The sequence below is a fragment of the Ovis canadensis genome, chromosome 1 (genome assembly GCF_042477335.2).
Source record: "Ovis canadensis isolate MfBH-ARS-UI-01 breed Bighorn chromosome 1, ARS-UI_OviCan_v2, whole genome shotgun sequence".
Taxonomy (NCBI): domain Eukaryota; kingdom Metazoa; phylum Chordata; class Mammalia; order Artiodactyla; family Bovidae; genus Ovis; species Ovis canadensis.
The window spans coordinates 190,370,519-190,395,119 of NC_091245.1; the positions used below are offsets into that span (position 1 = coordinate 190,370,519).

The 24,601-nt window shown below is 38.6% G+C and overlaps 1 protein-coding gene across 2 annotated transcripts in view; it reads left to right on the plus strand.

Annotated features, from left to right (window-relative positions):
• SLC49A4 (solute carrier family 49 member 4) overlaps nucleotides 1-24,601 on the plus strand; it is a 98,325-nt gene that overhangs the window by 12,793 nt on the left and 60,931 nt on the right. For both annotated transcript variants that reach the window (XM_069555716.1, XM_069555717.1), the window contains exons 2-3: nucleotides 577-670; nucleotides 20,304-20,569. In XM_069555716.1, the coding sequence (XP_069411817.1) occupies nucleotides 577-670; nucleotides 20,304-20,569 (360 nt within the window). The remainder of the gene's footprint in view (nucleotides 1-576; nucleotides 671-20,303; nucleotides 20,570-24,601) is intronic.

The window sequence follows — 24,601 nt, forward strand, 5'->3', positions numbered from 1 at the left end:
AACAACATTAAATACTATTATATTAATAATATTGTATTAATAATCAAAGGGTTCTAATGGACTATCTCTTAAGACCCTATAACAAATTTGGCCTGATTATGAGATAAAATAAGTAATTGGCCACTTGTCATTTTTTGAGAAAATTTAAAGCAATAATTTATCATGTTAAAAAAAAAAAAACTATGGGGGCAGTTTAGAATTTTTTAAATTAACAGCTTGCCTTTGAAAATTGGAAATTTTCTATTTGAGATGTAAAACCAAAATATCTTTTAAAATTATTTTCTATATATTTTAGTGTTATATCTGAACAAAGCATTATTAGCCATTCATTTCAAAAATCTGGAGCTCATAGAACTTTTTACTCAATCCTTGATGTGATCATTCAGGTTTTCTCTTAAAGTTAAAATCATTTCATTTTCAGCGTGTAGAGTTCTCTCTTCCCATGTTGGGAGTTATAGAGAAAAGCCGTATTAGAATATAATACCAGTATGATTGAGTAAAAAAATCTTTGTTCTTAACATTGACTTACTTGAAGAGAAAATAGAAAATAATCCAGATATTTTTGTTTTCTTTTAGGTCTTCGGATAACTGTGCTTCTGACATCCTTCCTTATGGTTTTGGGAACTGGTCTAAGGTGCATACCTGTATCAGACTTAATGCTTAAAAGAAGGTAAATCATATAAATAACTTAAAATTTTTTCCCCACATTTTTCTGTTATGAGTGTATTATATATGTTTGGTTATAAGCTTTTAATAAACAGTTCCATTTTTAAAATCAGAGGGTCATATTTATAGTAGCATTTTTTCCCCTGACATGGTAAATAATTGAGTATACATTTATTAGTTGTCATATGGAAGATCCTGGACTAATTGTTGTGTAAATAAATAGAGAATAATCTTCATGCTATCCAGGAGCTATAATAACCATGGGAAAATAATAGTGTAACAAAAGGAAGAATAATGTATTAATAGGCGATGCCATAGAAGATTTATAGCATTGCCACAAGAGATTGAGAGAAGTTTTGGCTGAGGATCTCAAAAAGAAGATTTCACAGAGGAGAAGATAATTAAAGTAGGCACTGAGGGTAAATAGAATTTTGATAACTATAGTTAGGGGAAGGATATTCTGGGGTAGAAGAACAACCAAAACGAAGGCAGAGAGGCAGGTAAGCACAGGTTTCTTCTGGGATGGGTAGGTAGCTTCTTTTCTGTATAGCAGCATTTCTGCACCTGGGGTATATGGATTTATTCTCAAGGGATATAGAGTATATGAAGATTTTAGAAATTTGTTTTCCTTTCGGTTATAATATCAAAAGATTTTTTAACCAATAATAATCTGTAATTTTTTAAAAAAACCACATTTTTATTGACCAGGATGTCAGTTTCCTAGTGTTTATCAAACTGGGATCCTTGGATTTGACCTTAAGAGCCATTGAGAAAATTTTTCCCATTAACAAGGAGCCGTAAATGACTGAAGTTTGAGAGGCACTGGTATACAGAATAAAGCATAAGAAAGCAGTATGTAGAGATGGAGTTTAGAAAAGGGTATCCTGATTATGCATGATATTGACACCATCCCTTAGAACCATTATCCCTCACTGGACAGTTGGGAGCCACTTAGGTTCTTAATCTGAGCAGCAATAGGATCAGACCTATATTAGGTAAGCTATTGATTTGAAGACTGTAGGATTGATTACAGAGGGTTAAGAGTGCTAGCAGGAAACCAGGAAAGATGCAGTGTGAGAGCCTAAGCTGGAGTCATCCTTTTGTTTTGTTTGTTTATCCATTTATTAGTTCTTTTATTCAACAATGTTCACTGAACTCCTCCTGTGTGCCAAGCTCTTTTCTGCACATGGGGATTGCAGCAGAAAACACAGTAGGAAAATCTCTGCCTTGTGCAGTTTACATTCCAGTTGGGGAGACTGGCAATAAACTAGATAAATAAGTTAAATATATAGTATGTGCTGTGGGAAAAAAATAGGAAAGAAGGATTTGAAATAGGACAGAAGAGAAAGGATGGTCAAATTTCAGGAAAAAATGGTTACTGGGAAGATAGCTTTTGAGGGTGAAGCCTGGAGGAGTGAATGGATGGATGATGTGTTATGTAAGGGGCAAGCATTCCAGGCAGAGAGAACGGCAAGTATTAAGGATGGGAAGAGACGAGCAACCTGGCAGGGAGCCTGGCAGGGCTGGAGCTGAACCAGAGACTTTATGGGAAGAGGGCTGGGAAATGAGACCAGTCATGGGTGGCGACGGGAGTGTGAGACCAGGTCCTTCAAGACCGCGTAAGGACTTCAGCTTTTTTCGAGCTAGAAAATCATTGGCAGCTCTGAGCCAAAGAGAACCATGGTCACAGGCTGCTTTATTGAGGATGCAGGAGTGGGGAGACCAGGTAGGGAATCAGTGCAATAAACCACATGAGAGATGATGCTGACTTGAGCCACAGTGGTGGCACTGGTGGTGGTGAGGAGTGGTCAAATCTGGTTATATTTTGAAGGACTTGCTAATGGATTGAATAAAGGAAATAACAGGAAGTGAGGAGTCCAGAATGACTGTCTTAGCCTGAGAACTTGTGGGAATGGAAAGGATAGCATAGATGTGATAGGGAACGTGTGAGAAAGACATCAGAGGTGATATGACTGAGGTTGCATTCTGGAGACTCTGACATTGTTGATTCCATTAACAGATACACGGGACCCAGGAGGAGAAGGAGTGGATTTTAGGTACAAGATGTTGACTTTTATTTGGAACAGAATTTTTCATTTTCAAAATAAATGCTGTTCATTTTCAGATTTTTAAAATATGTTATCTCTCCAGAAAATTGAGAGTATAAGTATTTCATATTTTTAAAGGCAGATATCATTTGGGTTTCTGTGGAATGCTGGTCTTCATATCCTATCTTTCTGAGTGAGATTTTAACAGATGAGTTTCATTGTGTTTGAAATGTTCTTAATTTTTCAAATATACAGGTTTTGTTTTTTTTTAAGCATGTACAGTTTTTAAGTACAAACTTCAGTATAAGCTGAAATTCAATAATGCATTCTTTAAAAATGTTTCCTAATATTTCTGGTAGCTTTTCTTTGGTTTTGGGCCATCTATTCTATTGCTTCTCTCTAGTTTTATATCCCTTCATATCCTTTCCAAATATAAAATTATAGGAATAATAGAGAGTTGACTCTGTGGTGGAGAAAATGGTATGAAAAATAAATAGAGCTCATAAAGAAATGTAAACAAAGATAGAAAGGAAAGAGAAGAAAGAAAGAATTCTGAGAGATTGAACCTTTCATAAAAAGAAAGTATAAATTGAATTTTTCATCCTTTGTGTGTTCACCTATCATATAAGGAATATGGGAATATTATCCCCTTGAAATGAGACTTCATTTATGTCCATGCAATATTTCTTTAGAGCAATATTATTAACAACACACATGCAGCTGTTACAATGAAAATGCTACAGTTAGAATGCTTATTTCTGACTAGAAGCCTTATTAGATTACCACTTTTAAGCTTAAGACTCCCACTTGACACTGAACCGGAAGGGATAAAGACCTTCTGTGCATTTGGCCAGCACTGAAACAAGTATTTAGCAATCTGTTTCTGTGCCCCTGTTTCACTTGAAGCTTTTCGAGCTTCTGACCCAGCCTTCTGAATAGTGACCCAGTACCTTTTACTTCCTGTATCTTAGCTTTTATGAGTCTTAAGACATGTGAGAAGCAGCTTTCTGATAAGCCCTTTCTTCAGTCACAACTATTAATACCACCTTCCTAATGGTGTTTTACTTCTTCATAGTATCAGTATTTCTTTTATCTACATATAGATATGCCACTTTTCTCTTATTAACACCACAAATAAATAAGGAACTTAGAATAATGAACTATAAAGCATTTCTTCTATGACTGGGAAGCAAATCATATATTAAAAAAATACAAAATGGCATCACTCTATAGTGTGAAATGCAATATGGCATGCCCAGTAAACAGTTTACAGACTTCTAGAAGGTGAGCTTATAGTAGGTTATATCTGCTTTTAATCATAGGTGTATCCAGTAATTTCCATGACATATTATCTTTCAAATCAGTGTAATTTTTATTAATATTAATAATAGATTACTAACATATGATAAATAGTTAAATAGAATGGTTCTAGTAAACGTAGATTTTCTAGAAATATACTCCATTGTGAAATGCTTTGTAGCTGACAATCTTAAATTTAAAATGATCATAGCAGAAAAAATGAGTTGTTTAGTAAATGGTTTTATGATAACTGCTTAGCTATCTGAAAAAAGAATGAGAAGGAGCCCTATATCTGTCCTACCACTTAAGTAAATTCCAGTTGGATTAACCATTTAAGTAGAAAATATGAACCATAGAAATATTAGAAGATGCGTCTAATTATTAATAATCTTAGAATGGCAAAGGCCTTCCAACTAAGACACAAATCTCAGAAGCCATAGAAAAGTATAATACTTTTGACTACGTAAAAGTTAAGAGTATCTGCATTATTAAATATACTATAAAAATACATATATATATGGTATAAAACAAGGTCAAAAGAAAAGTTAAAAATTGTGAAATGTTTGCAACAATAAGACAAATGGATAATTTCCTTAATTGAAAAGAACTCTGTCAAATCAATAAGAAAAATAGCAAGTCAGTAGGAAAATGAGTGTTATATGTGAGTAAGTAATTACAGAAATTGAGATACAAATCTTAAGAAAAGATACTCAACAACTTCATCATAGTTAAAGAAAATTGCAAAAGCAATTGTATGTCTGAGTATTGGCAAAGATGAAAAAGTATGATAATGTACTGTGTTGCCTGAGGTATAGGGGAAAAAATAGGTGTTATAAGTAATTTGGAGAATTCTATTTAGAGGGCATTTTTACAGTATTTATTAAATTAAATATGTACATGTCCTTTAACCCAATATTTGTCCTTCTAGAAAATTAGCCCACATATAAAGCTATATCATTTTGGAAGGACAGTCATGTTTGTGTGGTTTTGCTTGTAATAGCAAAAGGCTGATTACAACCCAGATGTCTTCAGCAGAGGGTTAGTGATGATGAAGTATACAGTGAAATAGTATGTAGCTGTGAAAAGGGAGTAAAAGTTCTGTTAAGTGCTGATTTGGAAATATCTCCAAGATATATTGTTGAGTTTGAGAAAAGACAAAGTTATAATGTTATGTTTAATATATTCCTACTTAGAAAAAATAGTGGGAGGGATGTATTTGGCAAAGACTGTTGCTGAAAGAAACCATTACTGTTGGTTGTTTCTGAGGAGGAAGCCTGGGAACCTAGAAGTCTGGGGTGAAAAGGAGATTTACTTTTTATTTTGTACTCTTAACTCTGCTTGGGAATATCTTTACCATGTGCTAATCTCACGTTTTGGAGTGAAAACACTAATTAAGAGAATCTAAAATGATCACATCAGATCTTCAATAATGAGAATAAGAGAAAGAAAGATAAGAGACTGCTTTTCTGAGTGTGAAAACGATGAAAGAAATCACAAGGGAAAGATGTGTAGATCTGACTACATAAACCCTGAACCCTCATACTTCTAAGATAAGTCATAAAATTAAAATACAAACTAGCAAAAATATGTGTTGTAAATATATCTATCATAAAATAATATTAAAAGTATAAGCACTTATGAAAGAAAATGGACATAATAGATATACTTAACAAATGTTGGTTCCTAGATTTCATTATTTAAATCAAAACTTGGGAATCAACTGTTACTGAGAGTCTATTTATTTGTAAAGGATAGGCTAAGCTGTGTAAAAAGATAAAAAATACACAAGTTCAATAAATAAATTTATTTTTCTCCCAAGAAACAGTCTGAAAGATAATGGGCTTCAGCAGACCAGGTAGGCAGCTCTGTTCCAGGGACTCAAGTTCCTTTTCTATTGTTCTAACATCCCCTGTGGTAATATTCCTATCCAGGTGGTCAAAGCTGATTCATATCATGCTTTCATTCCAGTCCACAGGAAGGAGAAATAGGATATCCAGGGCAAGTGACTACATCTTTAGGTATTGAGCAGGAAGCTGTATGTATCAATTTTAATCACACGCCACTGGTACAGACTTAGTCATATGGCCACACCTATCTGCAAGAGGAGCTGGACATGTAGCTCAGCAGCCATGCCCCCAGTTCAAATGCAAGGATGCTAAAGAAACAAAAAAAAGATATAGCTATCACAGGACTGGAAAAGGTCAGTTTTCATTCCAATCCCTAAGAAAGGCAAGGCCAAAGAATGCTCAAACTACCGCACAATTACACTCATCTCACACGCTAGTTGAAGAAGGAAATGGCAACCCACTCCAGTACACTTGCCTAGAAAATCCCATGGATGGAGGAGCCTGGTAGGCAGCAGTCCATGGGGTCGCTAAGAGTCAGACACGACTGAGCGACTTCACTTTCACTTTTCACTTTCATGCACTGGAGAAGGAAATGGCAACCCACTCCAGTGTTCTTGCCTGGAGAATCCCAGGGACAGGGAAGCCTGGTGTGCTGCAGTCCATAGGGTCACAAAGAGTCAGAAATGACTAAGTGACTGAACTGAACATATCACAGTGTAAACAGAGATAGTGATACAAAGCACTCAATTAAGCAGTGCTCTTCTGGGTAGGAAATCTTACCTAGAAACAAGTACATCTTGTTGAAGATTATGGAAGCCTCATTTTCCCCATGGAATGTCATATTTGGTTTCTTTTTGTAGAAGTGGGAGGATTTGTCCCATGTCCCACGAACAAAGTTGGTTTGTAAATTCAGTTCAGTTCAGTTCAGTCGCTCAGTCGTGTCTGACTCATTGTGACCCCATGATTTGCAGCATGCCAGGCCTCCCTGTCCATCACCAACTCCCAGAGTTCACTCAGACTCACATCCATCAAGTCAGTGATGCCATCCAGCCATCTCATCCTTGGTCGTCCCCTTCTCCTGCCCACAATCCCTCCCAGCATCAAAGTCTTTTCCAGTGAGTCAACTCTTCACATGAAGTGGCCAAAGTACTGGAGTTTCAGCTTCAGCATCATTCCTTCCAAAGAAATCCTAGGGCTGATCTCCTTCAGAATGTACTGGTTGGATCTCCTTGCAGTCCAAGGGACTCTCAAGAGTCTTCTCCAACACCACAGTTCAAATGCATCAATTCTTCGGTGCTCAGCCTTCTTCACAGTCCAACTCTCACATCCATATGTGACCACAGGAAAAACCATAGCCTTGACTAGACAGACCTTAGTCAGCAAAGTAATGTCTCTGCTTTTGAGTATACTGTCTAGGTTGTTCATAACTTTTCTTCCAAGGAGTAAGTGTCTTTTAATTTCATGGCTGCAATCACCATCTGCAGTGATTTTGGAGCCCCCCAAAATAAAGTCTCACTGTTTCCACTGTCTCCCCATCTATTTCCCATGAAGTGTTGGGACCGGATGCCATGATCTTCATTTTCTGAATGTTGAGCTTTAAGCCAACTGTTTCACTCTCCTCTTTCACTTTCATCAAGAGGCTTTGAGTTCCTCTTCACTTTCTGCCGTAAGGGTAGTGTCATCTGCATATCTGAGGTTATTGATATTTCTCCCGGCAATCTTGATTCCAGCTTGTGTTTCTTCCAGCCCAGCATTTCTCATGATGTACTCTTGCATAGAACTTAAATAAGCAGGGTGACAATATACAGCCTTGATGGACTCCATTTCCTATTTGGAACCAGTCTGTTGTTCCATGTCCAGTTCTAACTGTTACTTCCTGACCTGCATACAGATTTCTCAAGAGGCAGGTCAGCTGGTCTGGTATTCCCATCTCTCTCAGAATTTTCCACAGTTTCTTGTGATCCACACAGTCAAAGGTTTTGGCATAGTGAATAAAGCAGAAATAGACGTTTTTCTGGAACTCTCTTGCTTTTTCCGTGGTCCAGCAGATGTTGGCAATTTGATCTCTGGTTCCTCTGCCTTTTCTAAAACCAGCTTGAACATCTGGAAGTTCACAGTTCATGTACTGCTGAAACCTAGCTTGGAGAATTTTGAGCGTTACTTGACTAGCATGTGAGATGAGTGCAATTGTGCGGTAGTTTGAGCATTCTTTGGCATTGCTTTTCTTTGGGATTGGAATGAAAACTGACCTTTTCCAGTCTTGTGGCCACTGCTGAGCTTTCCAAATTTGCTGGCATATTAAGTGCAGCACTTTCACAGCATCATCTTTCAGGATTTGAAATTGTCAACTGGAATTCCATCACCTCCACTAGCTTTGTTTGTAGTGATGCTTTCTAAGGCCCACTTGACTTCCCATTCCAGGATGTCTGGCTCTAGGTGAGTGATCACACCATTGTGATTATCTGGGTCGTGAAGATCTTTTTTGTACAGTTCTTCTGAGTATTCTTGCCACCTCTTCTTAATATCTTCTGCTTCTGTTAGGTGCCTCCCATTTCTGTCCTTTATCAAGCCCATCTTTGCATGAAATGTTCCCTTGGTATCTCTAATTTTCTTGAAGAGATCTCTAGTCTTTCCCATTCTGTTGTTTTTGTCTATTTCTTTGCACTGATCACTGAAGAAGGCTTTCTTATCTCTTCTTGCTATTCTCTGGAACTCTGCATTCAGATGCTTATATCTTTCCTTTTCTCCTTTGCTTTTTGCCTCTCTTTCTTTCACAGCTATTTGTAAGGCCTCCCCAGACAGCCATTTTGCTTTTTTGCATTTCTTTTCCATGGGGATGGTCTTGATCCCTGTCTCCAGTACAATGTCACGAACCTCATTCCATAGTTCATCAGGCACTCTATCTATCAGATCTAGGCCTTTAAATCTATTTCTCACTTCCACTGTATAATCATAAGGGATTTGATTTAGGTCGTACCTGAATGGTCTAGTAGTTTTCTCTACTTTCTTCAATTTGAGTCTGAATTTGGTAATAAGGAGTTCATGATCTGAGCCACAGTCAGCTCCTGGTCTTGTTTTTGTTGACTGTATAGAGCTTCTCCATCTTTGGCTGCAAAGAATATAATCAGTCTGATTTTGGTGTTGACCATCTGGTGATGTCCATGTGTAGAGTCTTCTCTTGTGTTGTTGGAAGAGGGTGTTTGCTCTGACCAGTGCATTTTCTTGGCAAAACTCTATTAGTCTTTGTCCTGCTTCATTCCGCATTCCACGGCCAAATTTGCGTGTTACTCCAGGTGTTCCTTGACTTCCTACTTTTGCATTCCAGTCCCCTATAATGAAAAGGACATCTTTTTTGGGGGTTAGTTCTAAAAGGTCTTATAGGTCTTCATAAAACCATTCAACTTCAAATTTAGGAAACAATAGCAACAACCACAACAAATGCATGGATACTATGATGAAAGAAAATGGGAATGGATGTAAAAAGACAGTTAATAGTCTTTGCTATCTAATGTCTCCGAGTATCCATGTGCCCCCTCAGCCTATACTGAAAACATGTTCGTCCTTCCTCAAAGGAGAAAATGCAGAGTTTTGTCCAGTCGCTCCATCTAGCTTGAAATCTAGATCTCTGGCTTTTATCAGGTCTTCATGGTTCTCTGGGAGTAACTCCTTTGATTGTTCTTTGTGATTTTTGGCTTTGAGCTCAGCAAGGCTCTTTTTGGGTCCATTGTTCTTAGTGAATACACCTGCAGTTGCAACAGGGGGCTGTGTCTTTTGTGTTTGCTGGTGCTGATCTGGGGACCTCAGGATTGCTTTAGGAATCAAGCAATCTTTAAGTTTCGTAGAACCATTTTGTGGTGTCTTTGGTGACTTCCCTCAAACACTTAGTAGATTCCTTCTCTACTTATATCCAGTAGGTTCATGTAAATGTAGCCACACCCAAAGATTTTTACTTAAGGCCCTGGTTCTTCAGTCAGTTCAGTTCCGTTCAGTCGCTCAGTCATGTCTGACTCTTTGTGACCCCGTGAATTGCAGCACGCCAGGCCTCCCCGTCCATCACCAACTCCTGGAGTTCACTCAGACTCACGACCATCGAGTCAGTGATGCCATCCAGCCATCTCATCCTCGGTCGTCCCCTTCTCCTCCTGCCCCCAATCCCTTCCAGCATCAGAGTCTTTTCCAATGAGTCAACTCTTTGCTTGAGGTGGCCAAAGTACTGGAGTTTCAGCTTTAGCATCATTCCCTCCAAAGAACGCCCAGGGCTGATCTCCTTCAGAATGGACTGGTTGGATCTCCTTGCAGTCCAAGGGACTGTCAAGAGTCTTCTCCAACACCACAGTTCAAAAGCATCAATTCTTCGGCATTCAGCTTTCTTCACAGTCCAACTCTCACATCTATACATGACCACTGGAAAAACCATAGCCTTGACTAGACGGACCTCAGTTGGTAAAGTAATGTCTCTGCTTTTGAATATGCTGTCTAGGTTGGTCATAACTTTCCTTCCAAGGAGTAAGGGTCTTTTAATTTCATGGCTGCAGTCACCATCTGCAGTGATTTTGGAGCCCAACAAAATAAAGTCTGACACTGTTTTCACTGTTTCCCCATCTATTTCCCATGAAGTGATGGGACCAGATGCCATGATCTTCATTTTCTGAATGCTGAGCTTTAAGCCAACTTTTTCACTCTCCCTAAGAGGCTTTTTAGTTCCTCTTCACTTTCTGCAATAAGGGTGGTATCATCTGCATATCTGAGGTTATTGATATTTCTCCTGGCAATCTTGATTCCAGCTTGTGCTTCTTCCAGCCCAGGGTTTCTCATGATGTACTCTGCATAGAAGTTAAATAAGCAGGGTCACAATATACAGCCTTCACGTACTCCTTTTCGTGTTTGGAACCAGTCTGTTGTTATATGTGCAGTTCTAACTGTTGCTTCCTGACTATGGTTCTTACTCCTGCTGAATCTCCTTTCCTATACTCCTTTTGTGCTCAGCTTATCCCTTTCCTCTTAATTTCATAGTGGCTAAGTGGATGCCATCTGAAAAAAGTTAGGCCTGGGTTGGAAAATAACACCTTTAATTTGATCTTTGCTGCTAGACAGGCTGTCAAAGACATTATTTCCTGCCATTTAAAGATACAGAAGCAACCTGAGGCTTTAAATTCCTAGATTCTCACTAAATTTGGATAGCAGGCCATGGGCAAAGAGAAACTCTGTTAGCAGAGCTCTTGTCCCTTCTGTCTATGCTGGCAAACCAGCCAACACTTGTTTGCCTCCACCTCTCTTGTAGTGCCTTCTTAAAATCAGCAAAAGGTGGGAAGCAGAGTAGTCTTCTGATTTTTTCCACCCAGTTCTAGGTAATCAGAAGCAGTGGTTTTGCTGTATCTCACAAATCACCTGCCTTTTCGGCCTGCAGCCTAACCACTAAGCCAGTGCCAAATATGTTATGCCTTTCCAAATGCAAAATCCTATTCTGCAGCTAATTTCTCAATCAATGAACAGTTAAGCTGTTATAATGAGGTGTCTGAAAATATAGTAACTCAAACAAGGTAGTATTTCTTTCTAATATGATAGTCCAGAGTTGGCAGGGAGGCCTAGGCCTAGGCAGCTCTGTCCTACAAGGGACCTAAGTTCCTTTATCTTGTTGCTCCCCGAGGGAGTTGACCTTAGCAGGACAGTCCAGAGCAATGCATCAGCACTGTAGGCACATTTCATCCTATATGAAGAGGGAGAGGGACTGGGGAGAGCAGTTTGTTCTCTTGGGAGTGACCTTGAAATCCTCCTACTCTCATCACGTTGGCGCAAACTTGGTAATAAGGCCCCACCTCACTGCAAGGGGAGCTTGGAAATGCAGACTGTAACTTACCTTAGCACAAACTTGGGGGTGTTCTGTACCTAAAAGGAAATTAGAAATAGTTTATTGTCTCAACCACAGCAATCTGGCTGTCTATTTAGGAGAAAAAGATCATATTAGATCCTCATTTCATACCATGCACCAAAATAAATTCAGATGAACTAAATGGGTAAATATTTAATTGAAAAACAACATATAGGAATATTTATCTGATCTCTACATAGAAAATTTTTTTCCAAAGTATGAAAAACAGAGGAAAATTATAAAGAGAAAAATTGATAGATGTGGCCACTTACAAATGATTAAGTGTAAATGCTCAAGTCTTATATAAAATGGTATAGAACAGCCTGCCTTCCATATCTGGAAACTTATGAATAGATAGGACCAACTGTATTACTGTTTTGTTGGATTGCCCAACTTTGTATTGCTGAAATGTGCTAGGAGCTCTCCTTTATGTTTGTTCAAATAAAGTATATGTTTATCCACCATAAAAAAATTAAATGTACAGATTGTTAAGCTTAAAACAGAATTGACCAAAAGGAAAAATATTTGTCAAAACAAGGGCAAGAACAGGTAAATAAATATATTAAGCACTCATTCAAAATAAGAGAAACTGTAGTATACCAATGGAAAAAAAGACCAGTAGTCAAAAAAGAAATACAGATTAAAACAAGGAGTTGCCTTTTGGCCTTACCAAGTGTGGTAGGCAGAATAATGCCCGTATCCCCCAAAGATGTCCACCTTCTAATACCCAGAACCTGTGAATGTATTCTGTTACATGGCAAAGGAGAGCTCCAGTTATAGACGGGATTAAGTTTGCTAATCATCTGACCCTAAAATAGAAAGAGTATCCTGCGTTATCCAGGTGTGCCCAGTGTAATCATAAAAGCCCTTAAATAAGAGATAGAAAGGAAGTCAGAGAGATGCAATGTGAAAAGAACTCAAATCCCTGTTGCTGGCTTTGAAGATAGAGGAAAGGGGCCAGGAACCAAGGAAAGCAGGCAGCTGCTAGATGCTGATAGAGGCGAGGAAGCATATTCTTCTTCAGAGCCTCCAGAAGGGAACACAGCCATGCCACACTTTGACTTTAGCTCAGTGAGACCCCTGTTGGACTTCTGAATTACAGAACTGTAAGAGAATAAATGAGTCTTGTCTTAAAGCCACTAAGTTTGTGGTAATTTGTTAAAACATCAATAGAATACTAACACCAAATCTGTGTGTGTGTGTGTATGTGTGTGTGTGTATTGTTTATTTTTCTATTAAAATTGAAAAAAAATTTTTTTTATTTTTATGTGCATATTTTAAAAATATGGGTACTCAGTGCTGGTGGGACAGACACTGCCAACCACTGTTGATGGAATGTAAATTACTTCAGACTCTTCTGAAATATAACTTTGGAGTATATTTCATAAGGGGCTTCCCTGTTGGCTCAGTGGTAAAGAATCCCTCTGCCAATGTAGGAGACAGTTTCAGTCCCTGGGTCGGGAAGATCCCCTGGAGAAGGGAATGGCCACCCACTCCAGAATTCTTGCCTGGAGAATTCCATGGACAGAGGAGCCTGGTGAGCTACAGTCCATGGGGTTGCAAAAGAGCTGGACACAACTTAGCAACTAAGCAACAACAAGAAAATCTTCATACCCTCCAACCTGTTGACCCAAAGGAAACAATTATGAAATGGCAAATATTCTCATACAGAGATTATCACACCTGCATTATTAATATTAGCAAATAAGTAGCAAACATTAGGAAAATGTCAAGTGAGTTTTCATACATCTGTATGATACACTATCAATGGAGCCATTAACAATTATGATTGTAAAGAATGAAATGAAAAAATGCTTATGTAGAGTATAAAGTTAAAATGATTCAATGCATAAAACTGTTTATTCAGTATAATATCTGTGATTGACTATGCCAAAGCCTTTGACTGTGTGTATCACAATAAACTCGGAAAATTCTGAAAGAGATGGAAATACCAGACCACCTGACCTGCATCTTGAGAAACCAATATGCAGGTCAGGAAGCAACAGTTAGAACTGGACATGGAACAACAGACTGGTTCCAAATAGGAAAGGGAGTATGTCAAGGCTGTATATTGTCACCCTGCTTATTTAACTTGTATGCAGAGTACATCATGAGAAACCCTGGGCTGGAAGAAGTACAAGCTGGAATCAAGATTCCCAGGAGAAATATCAATAACCTCAGATATGCAGATGACACCACCCTTATTGCAGAAAGTGAAGAGGAACTAAAAAGCCTCTTGATGAAAGTGAAAGAGGAGAGTGAAAAAGTTGGCTTAAAGCTCAGCATTCAGAAAATGAAGATCATGGCATCTGGTCCCATCACTTCATGGGGAATAGATAGGGAAACAGTGGAAACAGTGTCAGACTTTATTTTGCTGGGCTCCAAAATCACTGCAGATGGTGACTGCAGCCATGAAATTAAAAGACGCTTACTCCTTGGAAGAAAAGTTATGACCAACCTAGATAGTATATTCAAAAGCAGAGACATTACTTTGCCAACAAAGGTCCATCTAGTCCAGGCTATGGTTTTTCCAGTGGTCATGTATAGATGTGAGAGTTGGACTGTGAAGAAGGCTGAGCGCTGAAGAATTGATGCTTTTGAACTGTGGTGTTGGAGAAGACTCTTGAGAGTCCCTTGGACTGCAAGGAGATCCAACCAGTCCATTCTGAAGGAGATCAGCCCGGGGTGTTCTTTGGAAGGAATGATGCTAAAGCTGAAACTCCAGTACTTTAGCCACCTCATGCAAAGAGTTGACGCATTGGAAAAGACTCTGATGCTGGGAGGGATTGGGGGCAGGAGGAAAAAGGGACGACAGAGGATGAGATGGCTGGATGGCATCACTGACTCGATGGACATGAGTCTGAGTGAACTCCAGGAGTTGGTGATGGACAGGGAGGCCTGGCGTGCTGCGATTCATGGGGTCGCAAAGAGTCGGGCATGACTAAGCAACTGAACTGAACTGAACTGAACCTGTGCCTACATCTTAATTGAGAGATGCATTTAAAAAAGGAAAAAGGAAGACTGGAAAAATCAAAAGATTAGTAATGATTATGTGAGTTACTGAATTATTGAACTTATGGGTTTTTGTTCTTCTCTATACACTTATTTTCTACTACAAGTATATATACTTTTAAAGTAAGAGAATAAAGTAAAAGTTATGAGACAAGGAAAATGTTATGAGACCAAGTAGGGGGAAGTAGTAGGTCTCTCTCAGACCAGGCTGAGTCCGTTTTTCCCCTGTGCCTTGCTGAGAGATTATCGCATTTGGCCTTAACAATAATCCTGTGAAATAAAGTACCTTTTGGGAAATTGAAACAGAAAGAGAGTAAGTGGTTCACCAAAGATTATAGAGTTAATAAATTTAGCTAAGGCTAGAAGCTGTCTTTTGATATCTAACCAATATTCTTTTTTATTGTGTGTTTTTATGAACTTTCTATAACTGTTCGTGAGAAGTTATTTTTATAAGCTTCTTTAGGACCAAGACTATAGTATTTATTTTTATATTACCTTTAATGTCTATCTGAAGATGCCTTGACCATAGTAGATATGCAGTAGATATTTTTAATTGAATCATAATTGGCCAAAATTACTAAAGGGTACAAAAGGGAAATAGATTTTCATAAAAGAAACTGAGGCTATGGTAACAATCTTTAGAAAGCCCATTCTTTTTCACCATTTCACTCTGTTTCTCCCTTCCTAACTTTCTTTTTTCTGTAATTAATTCATAACATCTCTGACCCTTTTTATTATCTCCTTACACCAATAAAGGAAAGCTATTACTAGCACTTTTGACCATTGTCAATATCCAGGAAATTCCTTAACACAAGAGTTTATTCTCATGAAGGATGATTAAGAATTGGAAGTTAAGAGAAAGCTTGTGAACCGCTGGCATGTTAAGTGTTAGAGATGAGTATTTTTATGGATTCTAAATCATAAAAATACATTGAATTTAAGTTAAGAGTACTGGACTTAAAGTTAGGAAATAGCTGCAGTTTCTAAAATGTTGACTCTTTAATGTTATCCCCAGTGCTAGTCACGATTCTCTGCACATAATAAAAATATGCTAGCTACTGCATGCCTTTAGATCTGAGAACCTTGGGTTATTTCAATAATCAATGATTTTTATCATCACTGTTAGTTACAGAGAACCTTCAGAATGAGGCCTTGTTGAAGAGTGGAAAGATTCGTGGACGGATGAAATCAGGTTTAATTTTGATTTCTGGTCTTGTCCTAACCATTAGCTAGTATGACTTTGGAACTCCCCCCACTAATATTTTCTGGAGAAAGAATGTTATAAATAAGTTATAAAATAAGTGTGATTTAAAATATATTATTAGCTTTTCTGGAACTCAGGTTTTGTTTTTTTTTTTTAATAAAATGAAGAGAATAGGTTATCTTGCTGAGGTTTGAAGTCTCTTCCAACTGTAAAAATTCTAATTCTGAAACATCATATTCTTCTAAGTAGAAAATAATTTAAGAATCCTAGGTATTTGTTCCAGAATGTCAGAAAGCAAAAGATTGGGATGCAAAATATTATTACATACAAGCTAAAATGTCAAGTTCGTGAGAAAACATGAACTTAGAGGTCTTCAGTTTGAACTTTAGCTGTTGTTTGAAAAGCTATAGTATATTGAATCATATGAAAAGAAATGCAGCTGTGCATAAATGCTGCACCACGTGCCCCTGAGCCCCAGCCTTTCCACAACAGGAGCAGTGATTGATGTGCACAGGACCAAGGCAAACAGCCCACCATGGCAGGGGTCCCCAGGCTCAGCAGTGCTGACACTGGGGGACTGCTCCCACTTCCTAGCCTTTACCACCTGATTCTACCAGTGCTGGAGAAACTCCCAAAGCTCTGATCTAATCTTCTCAGCCCACTAGGGAAATTCCCCTATTTTCCACCTGGCTTGTAGGGAAGGCACAAACTAGGCCTCAGAAGTAGGCTGCTGCTGCTGCTGCTAAGTCGCTTCAGTTGTGTCTGACTCTGTGCAAGGCTCTGCCATCCCTGGGATTCTCCAGGCAAGAATACTGGAGTGGGTTGCCATTTCCTTCTCCAGTGCATGAAAGTGAAAAGTGAAAGGGAAGTCGCTCAGTTGTGTCCGACTCTTCATGACCCCATGGACTGCAGCCTACCAGGCTCCCCCGTCCATGGGATTTTCAGTAAGGAGAAAAATATTGACAAAGAAAAAAGACCCAAGAAAGAAGGGAAGAAAAGGAAATTCGGTGGGCTAGGGGAGAGAAAGAGAGGGAGAAAATTAAGGGGCCAGTGGGAGGAGGCTGGGATGAAGGAAAGCCTTGCACATGTGTCACGTCTTGAGCTGCAGAGGTCAGGACACCTGCAGCCTCCTAACCAATATATGACTACCCATCTTCATCAGAGGGAGAAGGCAGTGGCACCCCACTCCAGTACTCTTGCCTGGAAAATCCCACGGACGGAGGAGCCTGGTAGGCTGCAGTCCATGGGGTCGCTAGGAGTTGGACACAACTGAGCGACTTCACTTTCACTTTTCACTTTCGTGTACTGGAGAAGGAAATGGCAACCCACTCCAGTGTTCTTGCCTGGAGAATCCCAGGGACAGCGGAGCCTGGTGGGCTGCCGTCTATGGGGTCACACGAGTCGGACATGACTGAAGTGACTTAGCAGCAGCAGCATAATTATTTCCTCTTCTTAATTGTCATTTTTAAAGAATTTATGGTAATGTTTTGTATGATTTTATTGTGTCTTAGGGCCAACATTTTTTCAGGAAAAAACATACATCTAATTTTGCATTACTATTAAATGGAAAAACTAGACTTTATATATGTGTGTGTGTATGTATATATATGTAGCTTAATTTTATTTCTAAATATAGTTTTACAAACTAATTTCTTAAAACGGGGTAAGTTAATGGTAGGTGACAGAAACCTACGTCAGGCAAACGTGAAAATCTTTACATCACAGATTGGTGTTGTGCCGTGGTCACCGGATGGCAGGGCTTATAACCAGTTAGTAAGTGACAAGTCCTGAGGGGTTGTAGGATACAAATTCAGGAAGGAAGAAAACTAAGTTCTGGAAGATTTAAATATGCTGGAAAGAGCAGGGACTGGATTTCCCTGCCAGATTTCCCACGAATTCAGAGGATAACCCCCAATCCTGTAGGTTCCAGTTCTCCTACTGAACTCATTTATGAGGAGGACATTTATGTATGATGACTTTTAATGCAAAAAAAAAAAAAAACCACACAGACACAATTATTTAAATTAGAATAATTTTTAAACACCATATCAGCATGTTTTTCACTGTGATTTTTCACTTTGATAATCCATGTTGTAGATGCACAAAGACCCCAGCGATCCCAAGTTTGGTGACCTTTTAGACTTAGAAGCCATCCGAATTGTCCTTAGTACCACATGACTTTAGCAGGTATACTTGTGTTAGAAATATCCAGATCTGTGCATTGAGTAAACTGGACTAGGATGGTCCTCATATTATCTCAAGCTCACACGTTCTATGACATGTACATTTGCTGCTTGGAAAATAATCTTTTCATGATTCCACTGAGAGGTAGCAAAAGTTGAGCCGTGGCAGTTATTTGAGTTTTACACCTTAATTTTCAGGATTCATTCTGTTTTATCAAGTGGTTTTTAAAAAATATGTCTTTATTTATTTGGCTGCACTGGGTCTTAGTTCTAGCACACGGGATCTCGAGTTGCAGCCTGTGAACTCCTAGCTGTGGCATGTGGGATCTAGTTCCCCTGCGTCGGGGTCAGCAGGCAAGTGTTTTTCTTTGTTTTTGATAGATTGTTCTTTCCATGTTCTCCTTCCACTCTTAACATGTTTAGGCATAATAAGACTTGCTCATTCCAATCCTTCTCCTTCTAGATGGGATGAGTCTTTCAGGAACACCTCATTAAAGGTGTTAAATATCACAGTAGCTACCATTATGGGCCATCATGCATTGTTTGATTGTTGTACCGTCACGAGTCATGATTAAGGGAGTTGTGATTAAAACCACTTAATGACAGTGTTTCAAGAATATTTCTATGATGAAGTTGCTGTGTGACAGCTGAGGATCCTCTGGCATTTGGAGGAGGTATTTGGTGTATAAACAGTTTAATTGTGTTTGTCATTTAGAAAATAGTTCCCCTTACATGAGCATATTTTTAAATGTCTTTGGTTCGCTAAATTTAGTAATATTAATGATTCTGGAAGCTATTTTGCCTCAAATAGCTTTTCCAACATGTACAAAGATTTGAGCAGACGTAATTCACATATTCTACTTCCCCCTCGCTTATGCTTCTACATTAAGAGCCTTACCCCTACCCACATGCTGTTTATTTTCCCTCCTACATTCAAAAAACTTTTATCAAGGTGGTACTTGTTACAAGGAAGATCTGACACCCACACGGTGATTAAAAAGCAAAAGGAACAGAAGGAAAAAGTAGTATCCTATATATGTCATGTACACTGTTCCCTTCTTTTCCTTTACCTCCAAAGCAGAAGAGGTTGACTCACTTCTCTTGTTTTGTCTGTGCTTTTTGAACTTCTGACTTCTTTTCTCCTTCAAGGCTAGTTTTGAATGTGAATGTTTATGTTGGGGGTGAGCACTGAACAGAATACGGTAATGAGAGGAAGGGTGAGCGCAAGAACAAATGAAATGGAAGCAAGGAACTACTCTTCACTAAGCCTTGCAACTAAAGTCTGAGACTGGAAAGGACCTAGGGATCTGTAATTGCAGTATCTTCACCTAACAAATACTCATGACGTGCAGACTGAAATTAAACTAACCTCTTCATTTTATGGGAGAAGGAATGGAATCCCACAAAGACATATTACCCAGGAGCATTAAAGTAGTTAGGTGCAGACCAAATCCTCTGATTTCTTGACCAGTTCCTCTTCCATTAGAAGATTGTATAATGTTTATTTTTCCTTTTTTGTATTTCCGTTATCCTGCAGAGAGTAGGTGTGAAATGTTGAGCTCATTTGTGTTATTTGTAGGGCTGGAGGCACTTACTAGGTGTCTATAAGTGGCAGTCTCAGAGGATATGGAATTGGGAGTCAGACCTGGGTCTGAATCTTAGCTTTGCCTGTTAGCACTTGGGCAAATTTTTTATGTTTCCAAGCCAAAGCTTTCACATTTCAATAAATGGAGATAATAATATCTTGCACATAATATTGTGATAATAAATAAAACAAGGTTATTGAAAGTATTTACTTTGGTACATGGCACAAATCACAGGCTTCAGTAAATATTTGTGAAATGAATAAGGGGTGACCATTGGTGTATTATGGTTATATGCAGTTATTTGTGGCTTTCCAGGTGGCGCTAGTGGTAAAGAACCTGCTTGCCAGTGCAGAAGACATAAAAGATCCAGGTTCGATTTCTGGGTCAGAAAGATCCCCTGGAGGAGGAAATGGCAACCCACTCCAGTATTCTTGCCCACAGAGAGTCACCATACTTTACCTTCCAGGTGTCTCTTGTTCTTTATAGATATGTATTCTTATTGCTGTAGTAAACACTGTTGGCTAACTCCTTTTGTCTAGAAGATGCCTATTTTAGCTACCTCACAGCCTTTTAATTTGTTTGATTCCAGACTAATCCATGGAGGACAGCTGTTAAATGGATTGGCAGGTCCAACTGTAATGAACGCAGCTCCATTCCTGTCCACAACGTGGTTCTCTGCAGACGAGCGGGCCACTGCCACAGCGATCGCGTCGATGCTCAGCTACCTCGGGGGAGCTTGTGCATTTTTAGTTGGACCGCTTGTTGTTCCAGCTCCCAATGGGACAGCACCTCTTCTTGCTTCTGAGAATAGCAGGGCCCACATTAAAGATCTCATAGAGACTGTATTATATGCAGGTATTTTAAAGTTTATTTTCTTCTTGTTCTATTTTGTCTTTTATCCCTGTCATTTTCACTCTACTTTTTGTATACCAGATCACTTCTTAAAAATAGAGGACTAATCCATACATATTCTGAGAAGGCAATGGCACCCCACTCCAGTACTCTTGCCTGGAAAATCCCATGGATGGAGGAGCCTGGTGGGCTGCAGTCCATGGGGTCGCTAAGAGTCGGACACGACTGAGCGACTTCACTTTCACTTTGCACTTTCATGCATTGGAGAAGGAAATGGCAACCCACTGCAGTGTTCTTGCCTGGAGAATCCCAGGGACGGGGGAGCCTGGTGGGAGTCGGACACGACTGAAGTGACTTAGCAGCCATACATATTCATATATGTGCTTCCTTTTCATATAATATGGAGATGCCTATTTAAAACTTACGCTTTCTAGGAATTATCAGTCAGTCAGTCAGTTCAGTCGCTCAGTCGTGTCCGACTTTGCGACCCCATGAATCCCCTATTCAAAGCTTCCAGCTATTGCTTCAGTGCTTTCATAATTTCCCATTTGTTTTCCTGATATCATGTCCCATGACCCTTCTTTCCATAAAAAAATAATTTGCCTAGAATCATGACCTTAAAAGATTAATGATTCTTAAACTAAAATTATTACAAACAAAGACATTATAAGTAAGCTGTAGACCAATACACATAGGCACATAAGTCCTGAACAAAATACTAGCAAACAAATCCAGTAACATAATAAGGATTATACACCACTACAAAATGGGTTTTATTCCTGGAATACAAGTTGGTTTAACATTCAAAATCCAGTTAACATAATATGTTAATAGAATAAAGGAGGAAAACTATATGATCATCTTAATGGATGGGGGCAAAAAAAGCATTTGACAAATCCAGCACCCTTTAAAGATAAAAAATCCCCAAATTAGAAATAGACAAGAACTCCTTCAACCTAGTAATATTAGGGCATCTATGAAAAACACATACATAAGATCATATTTAATGGTCAAAGACTAAATGCATCCCCCCACCCCCACCACCAAGAACAGGATCACTGAGTAAGAAAAAGAAGTAAAAGTCATCTAGATCAGAAAGGAGGAAGTAAAACTATCTCTGTTGAAAATGGCATGATCTTGAGTATATAAAAATCCTTTGTAAATTACTGAAAAAGACTAATAGATCCAAAAAACAAATTCAGCAAAAACAAACAAGCTCATGCTAAAAAAAAGTTTTAGGATGCAAGATTAATATATAAAAATCAACTGTATTTCTATATACTTGTAATGAATAGTCCAAATATGTAATTAGGAAAACAGTGCATTTGCAGTAGCCTCAAAAAGAATAAAATATTCAGGAATAAATTTAAGAAAATAAACATAATACTAGCACTCTGAAGACTATAAGCCACTGTTGGAAACAATTAAAGAAGACCTAAAGAAATGGAAAGACATCCTGTTCATGTGTTGGAAGTTTAAATATTGAAGATGGTAATACTACCCACATGTATCTACAAATTAAATGCAATCTCAATTAATATTTAGCTGCCTTTGTTACAGAAATTGACAAACATCCTAAAATTTGTATGGAAATGCAAGGGACTCAGAATAACCAAAACAGCCTTGAAAAGGAGTAACATTGGAGAACTCACAATTCCCAGTTTCAAAACTTACTACAAAGCTGCACTGATCAAGACAGCTTGATACTGGTATAATGACAGACATATAAATCAACAGAACAGAAGTGAGATTCCAAAAATTACACCATTACATTTATAGTGAAATGACTTTTCAACTTCATTTTATAGTCAATTGACTTTTGAACAACAGTGCCAAGCCAATTCAAAGGGAAAAGAAAAGTGATATTGGAATAACTGGATTAGTTCAGTTCGGTCGCTCAGTCGTGTCCGACTCTTTGTGGCCCCATGAATCGCAGCACGCCAGGCCTCCCTGTCCATCACCAACTCCCAGAGTTTACCCAAACTCATGTCCATCGAGTCGGTGATGACATCCAGCCATCTCATCCTCTGTCGTTCCCTTCTCCTCCTGCTCCCAATACCTCCCAGCATCAGGGTCTTTTCCAATGAGTCAACTCTTCGCATGAGGTGGCCAAAGTACTGGAGTTTCAGCTTCTGTATCAGTCCTTCCAATGAACACCCAGGGCTGATCTCCTTCAGAATGGACTGGTTGGATCTCCTTGCAGTCCAAGGGACATGCAAGAGTCTTCTCCAACACCACACTTCAAAAGCATCAATTCTTCGGCATTCAGCTTTCTTCACAGTCCAACTCTCACATCCATACATGACCACTGGAAAAACCATAGCCTTGACTAGATGAACCTTTGATGGTAAAGTAATGTCTCTGCTTTTCAGTATGCTATCTAGGTTGGTCATAACTTTCCTTCCAAGGAGTAAGTGTCTTTTAATTTCATGGCTGCAATCACCATCTGCGGTGATTTTGGAGCCCCAAAAAATAACTGGATAGTCACATACAAAAAAATCAATTTGAATCCCTTCCTTTCCCCGTGTATAAAAAAAAAACCTCAAAATAGATCATAAACCTAAATGTAAGAACTAAAATTATAAACTCTTAGAAGAAAACATAGGCATAAGTGTTCATGACTTGGGTTAGGTGAATCCTTTTTAAAAAGGACACTGAGAATACAAATGGCAAAAGAGAAAAATAGAAAAATTGGATTTCATTAAAACTGAAATCTTGTGCTTCAAAAGATACCATCAACAAAATGACAAGACAACCCACAGAGTGGGAGAAAATAATTGTAAATCATATATCTGATAAGGAACTTGTATCCAGAATATATTTTTAAAAAAACTCTTAGAATACAGCAACAAAAAGTCAGTTTGATTAACAAATGGATAAAAGACTTGAAATAGACATTTCTCCAAAGAAGATATACAAATGGCCAACAAGCACATGAAAAGATATTCATTGTCATTAGTCATTAGGAAAATGCAAATCAAAACTGTAATGCGATAAAGTTTACAACCTAGTAGGGTGACTATAATCAATAAAATGGAAAATACAGTAACAAGTGTTGATGAGAAAGTGGAGAAATTGGAACCCTCATACACTGCTCAGAGGTTAAAGCATCTGCCTGCAATGCTGGAGACCTGGGTTCGATCCCTGGGTTGGGAAGATCCCCTGGAGAAGGAAATGGCAACCCATTCCAGTATTCTTGCCTGGAGAATCCAATGGTCGGAGGAGCCTGGTAGGCTACAGTCCACGGGGTCGCAAAGAGTCGGACACGGCTGAGCGACTTCATTTTCACTTTCAATTTCACTTACGCTGCTGGTAGCAATATAAAAGGGTACAACCACTTTGGAAATAGTTTGGCAGTTTCTCAAAATGTTAAACATAGATTACCATATGACCCACCAGCTCCATTTCCAGGTATATGCCTAAAGAGATGAAAACATACATCCATGCAGAGATTTGTACACAAATATTCAGAGTAACTATATTCATTATAGTCAAAAAGTAGAAACAATCCAATTGTCAGTTAACTAAGTGGATTTTAAAATGTGATATATCCATTCAATGGAATACTATTTGGCAAAAAAAAAAAAGTACTGCTCTAACATAGGTGAGTCTTGAAAACAATAAGCTAAGTAAAAGAAGCCAATCACAAAAGACTACATATTATGAGAGTCCATTTGTAAGAAATGTCCACAGTACTCAAATCCATAGAGATTGAAAGAAGATTAATGATTGCATAGGGCTGGGAAATTATTCAGTATCACAGTAATCCAAGTCTGTGCCCTGACCAGTAATGCTGAAGAAGCTGAAGTTGAATGGTTCTATGAAGTTCTAAAGACCTTCTAGAACTAGCACCCAAAAAAGATGTTCTCTTCTTTATAGGGGACTGGAATGCAAAAGTAGGAAGTCAAGAGATACCTGGAGTAATATTTGGCATTGGAGTAAAAAACGAAGCAGGACAAAGGCTAACAGAGTTTTGCCAAGAGAACACACTGATCATATCAAACACCCTCTTCCAACAACACAAGAAAAGACTGT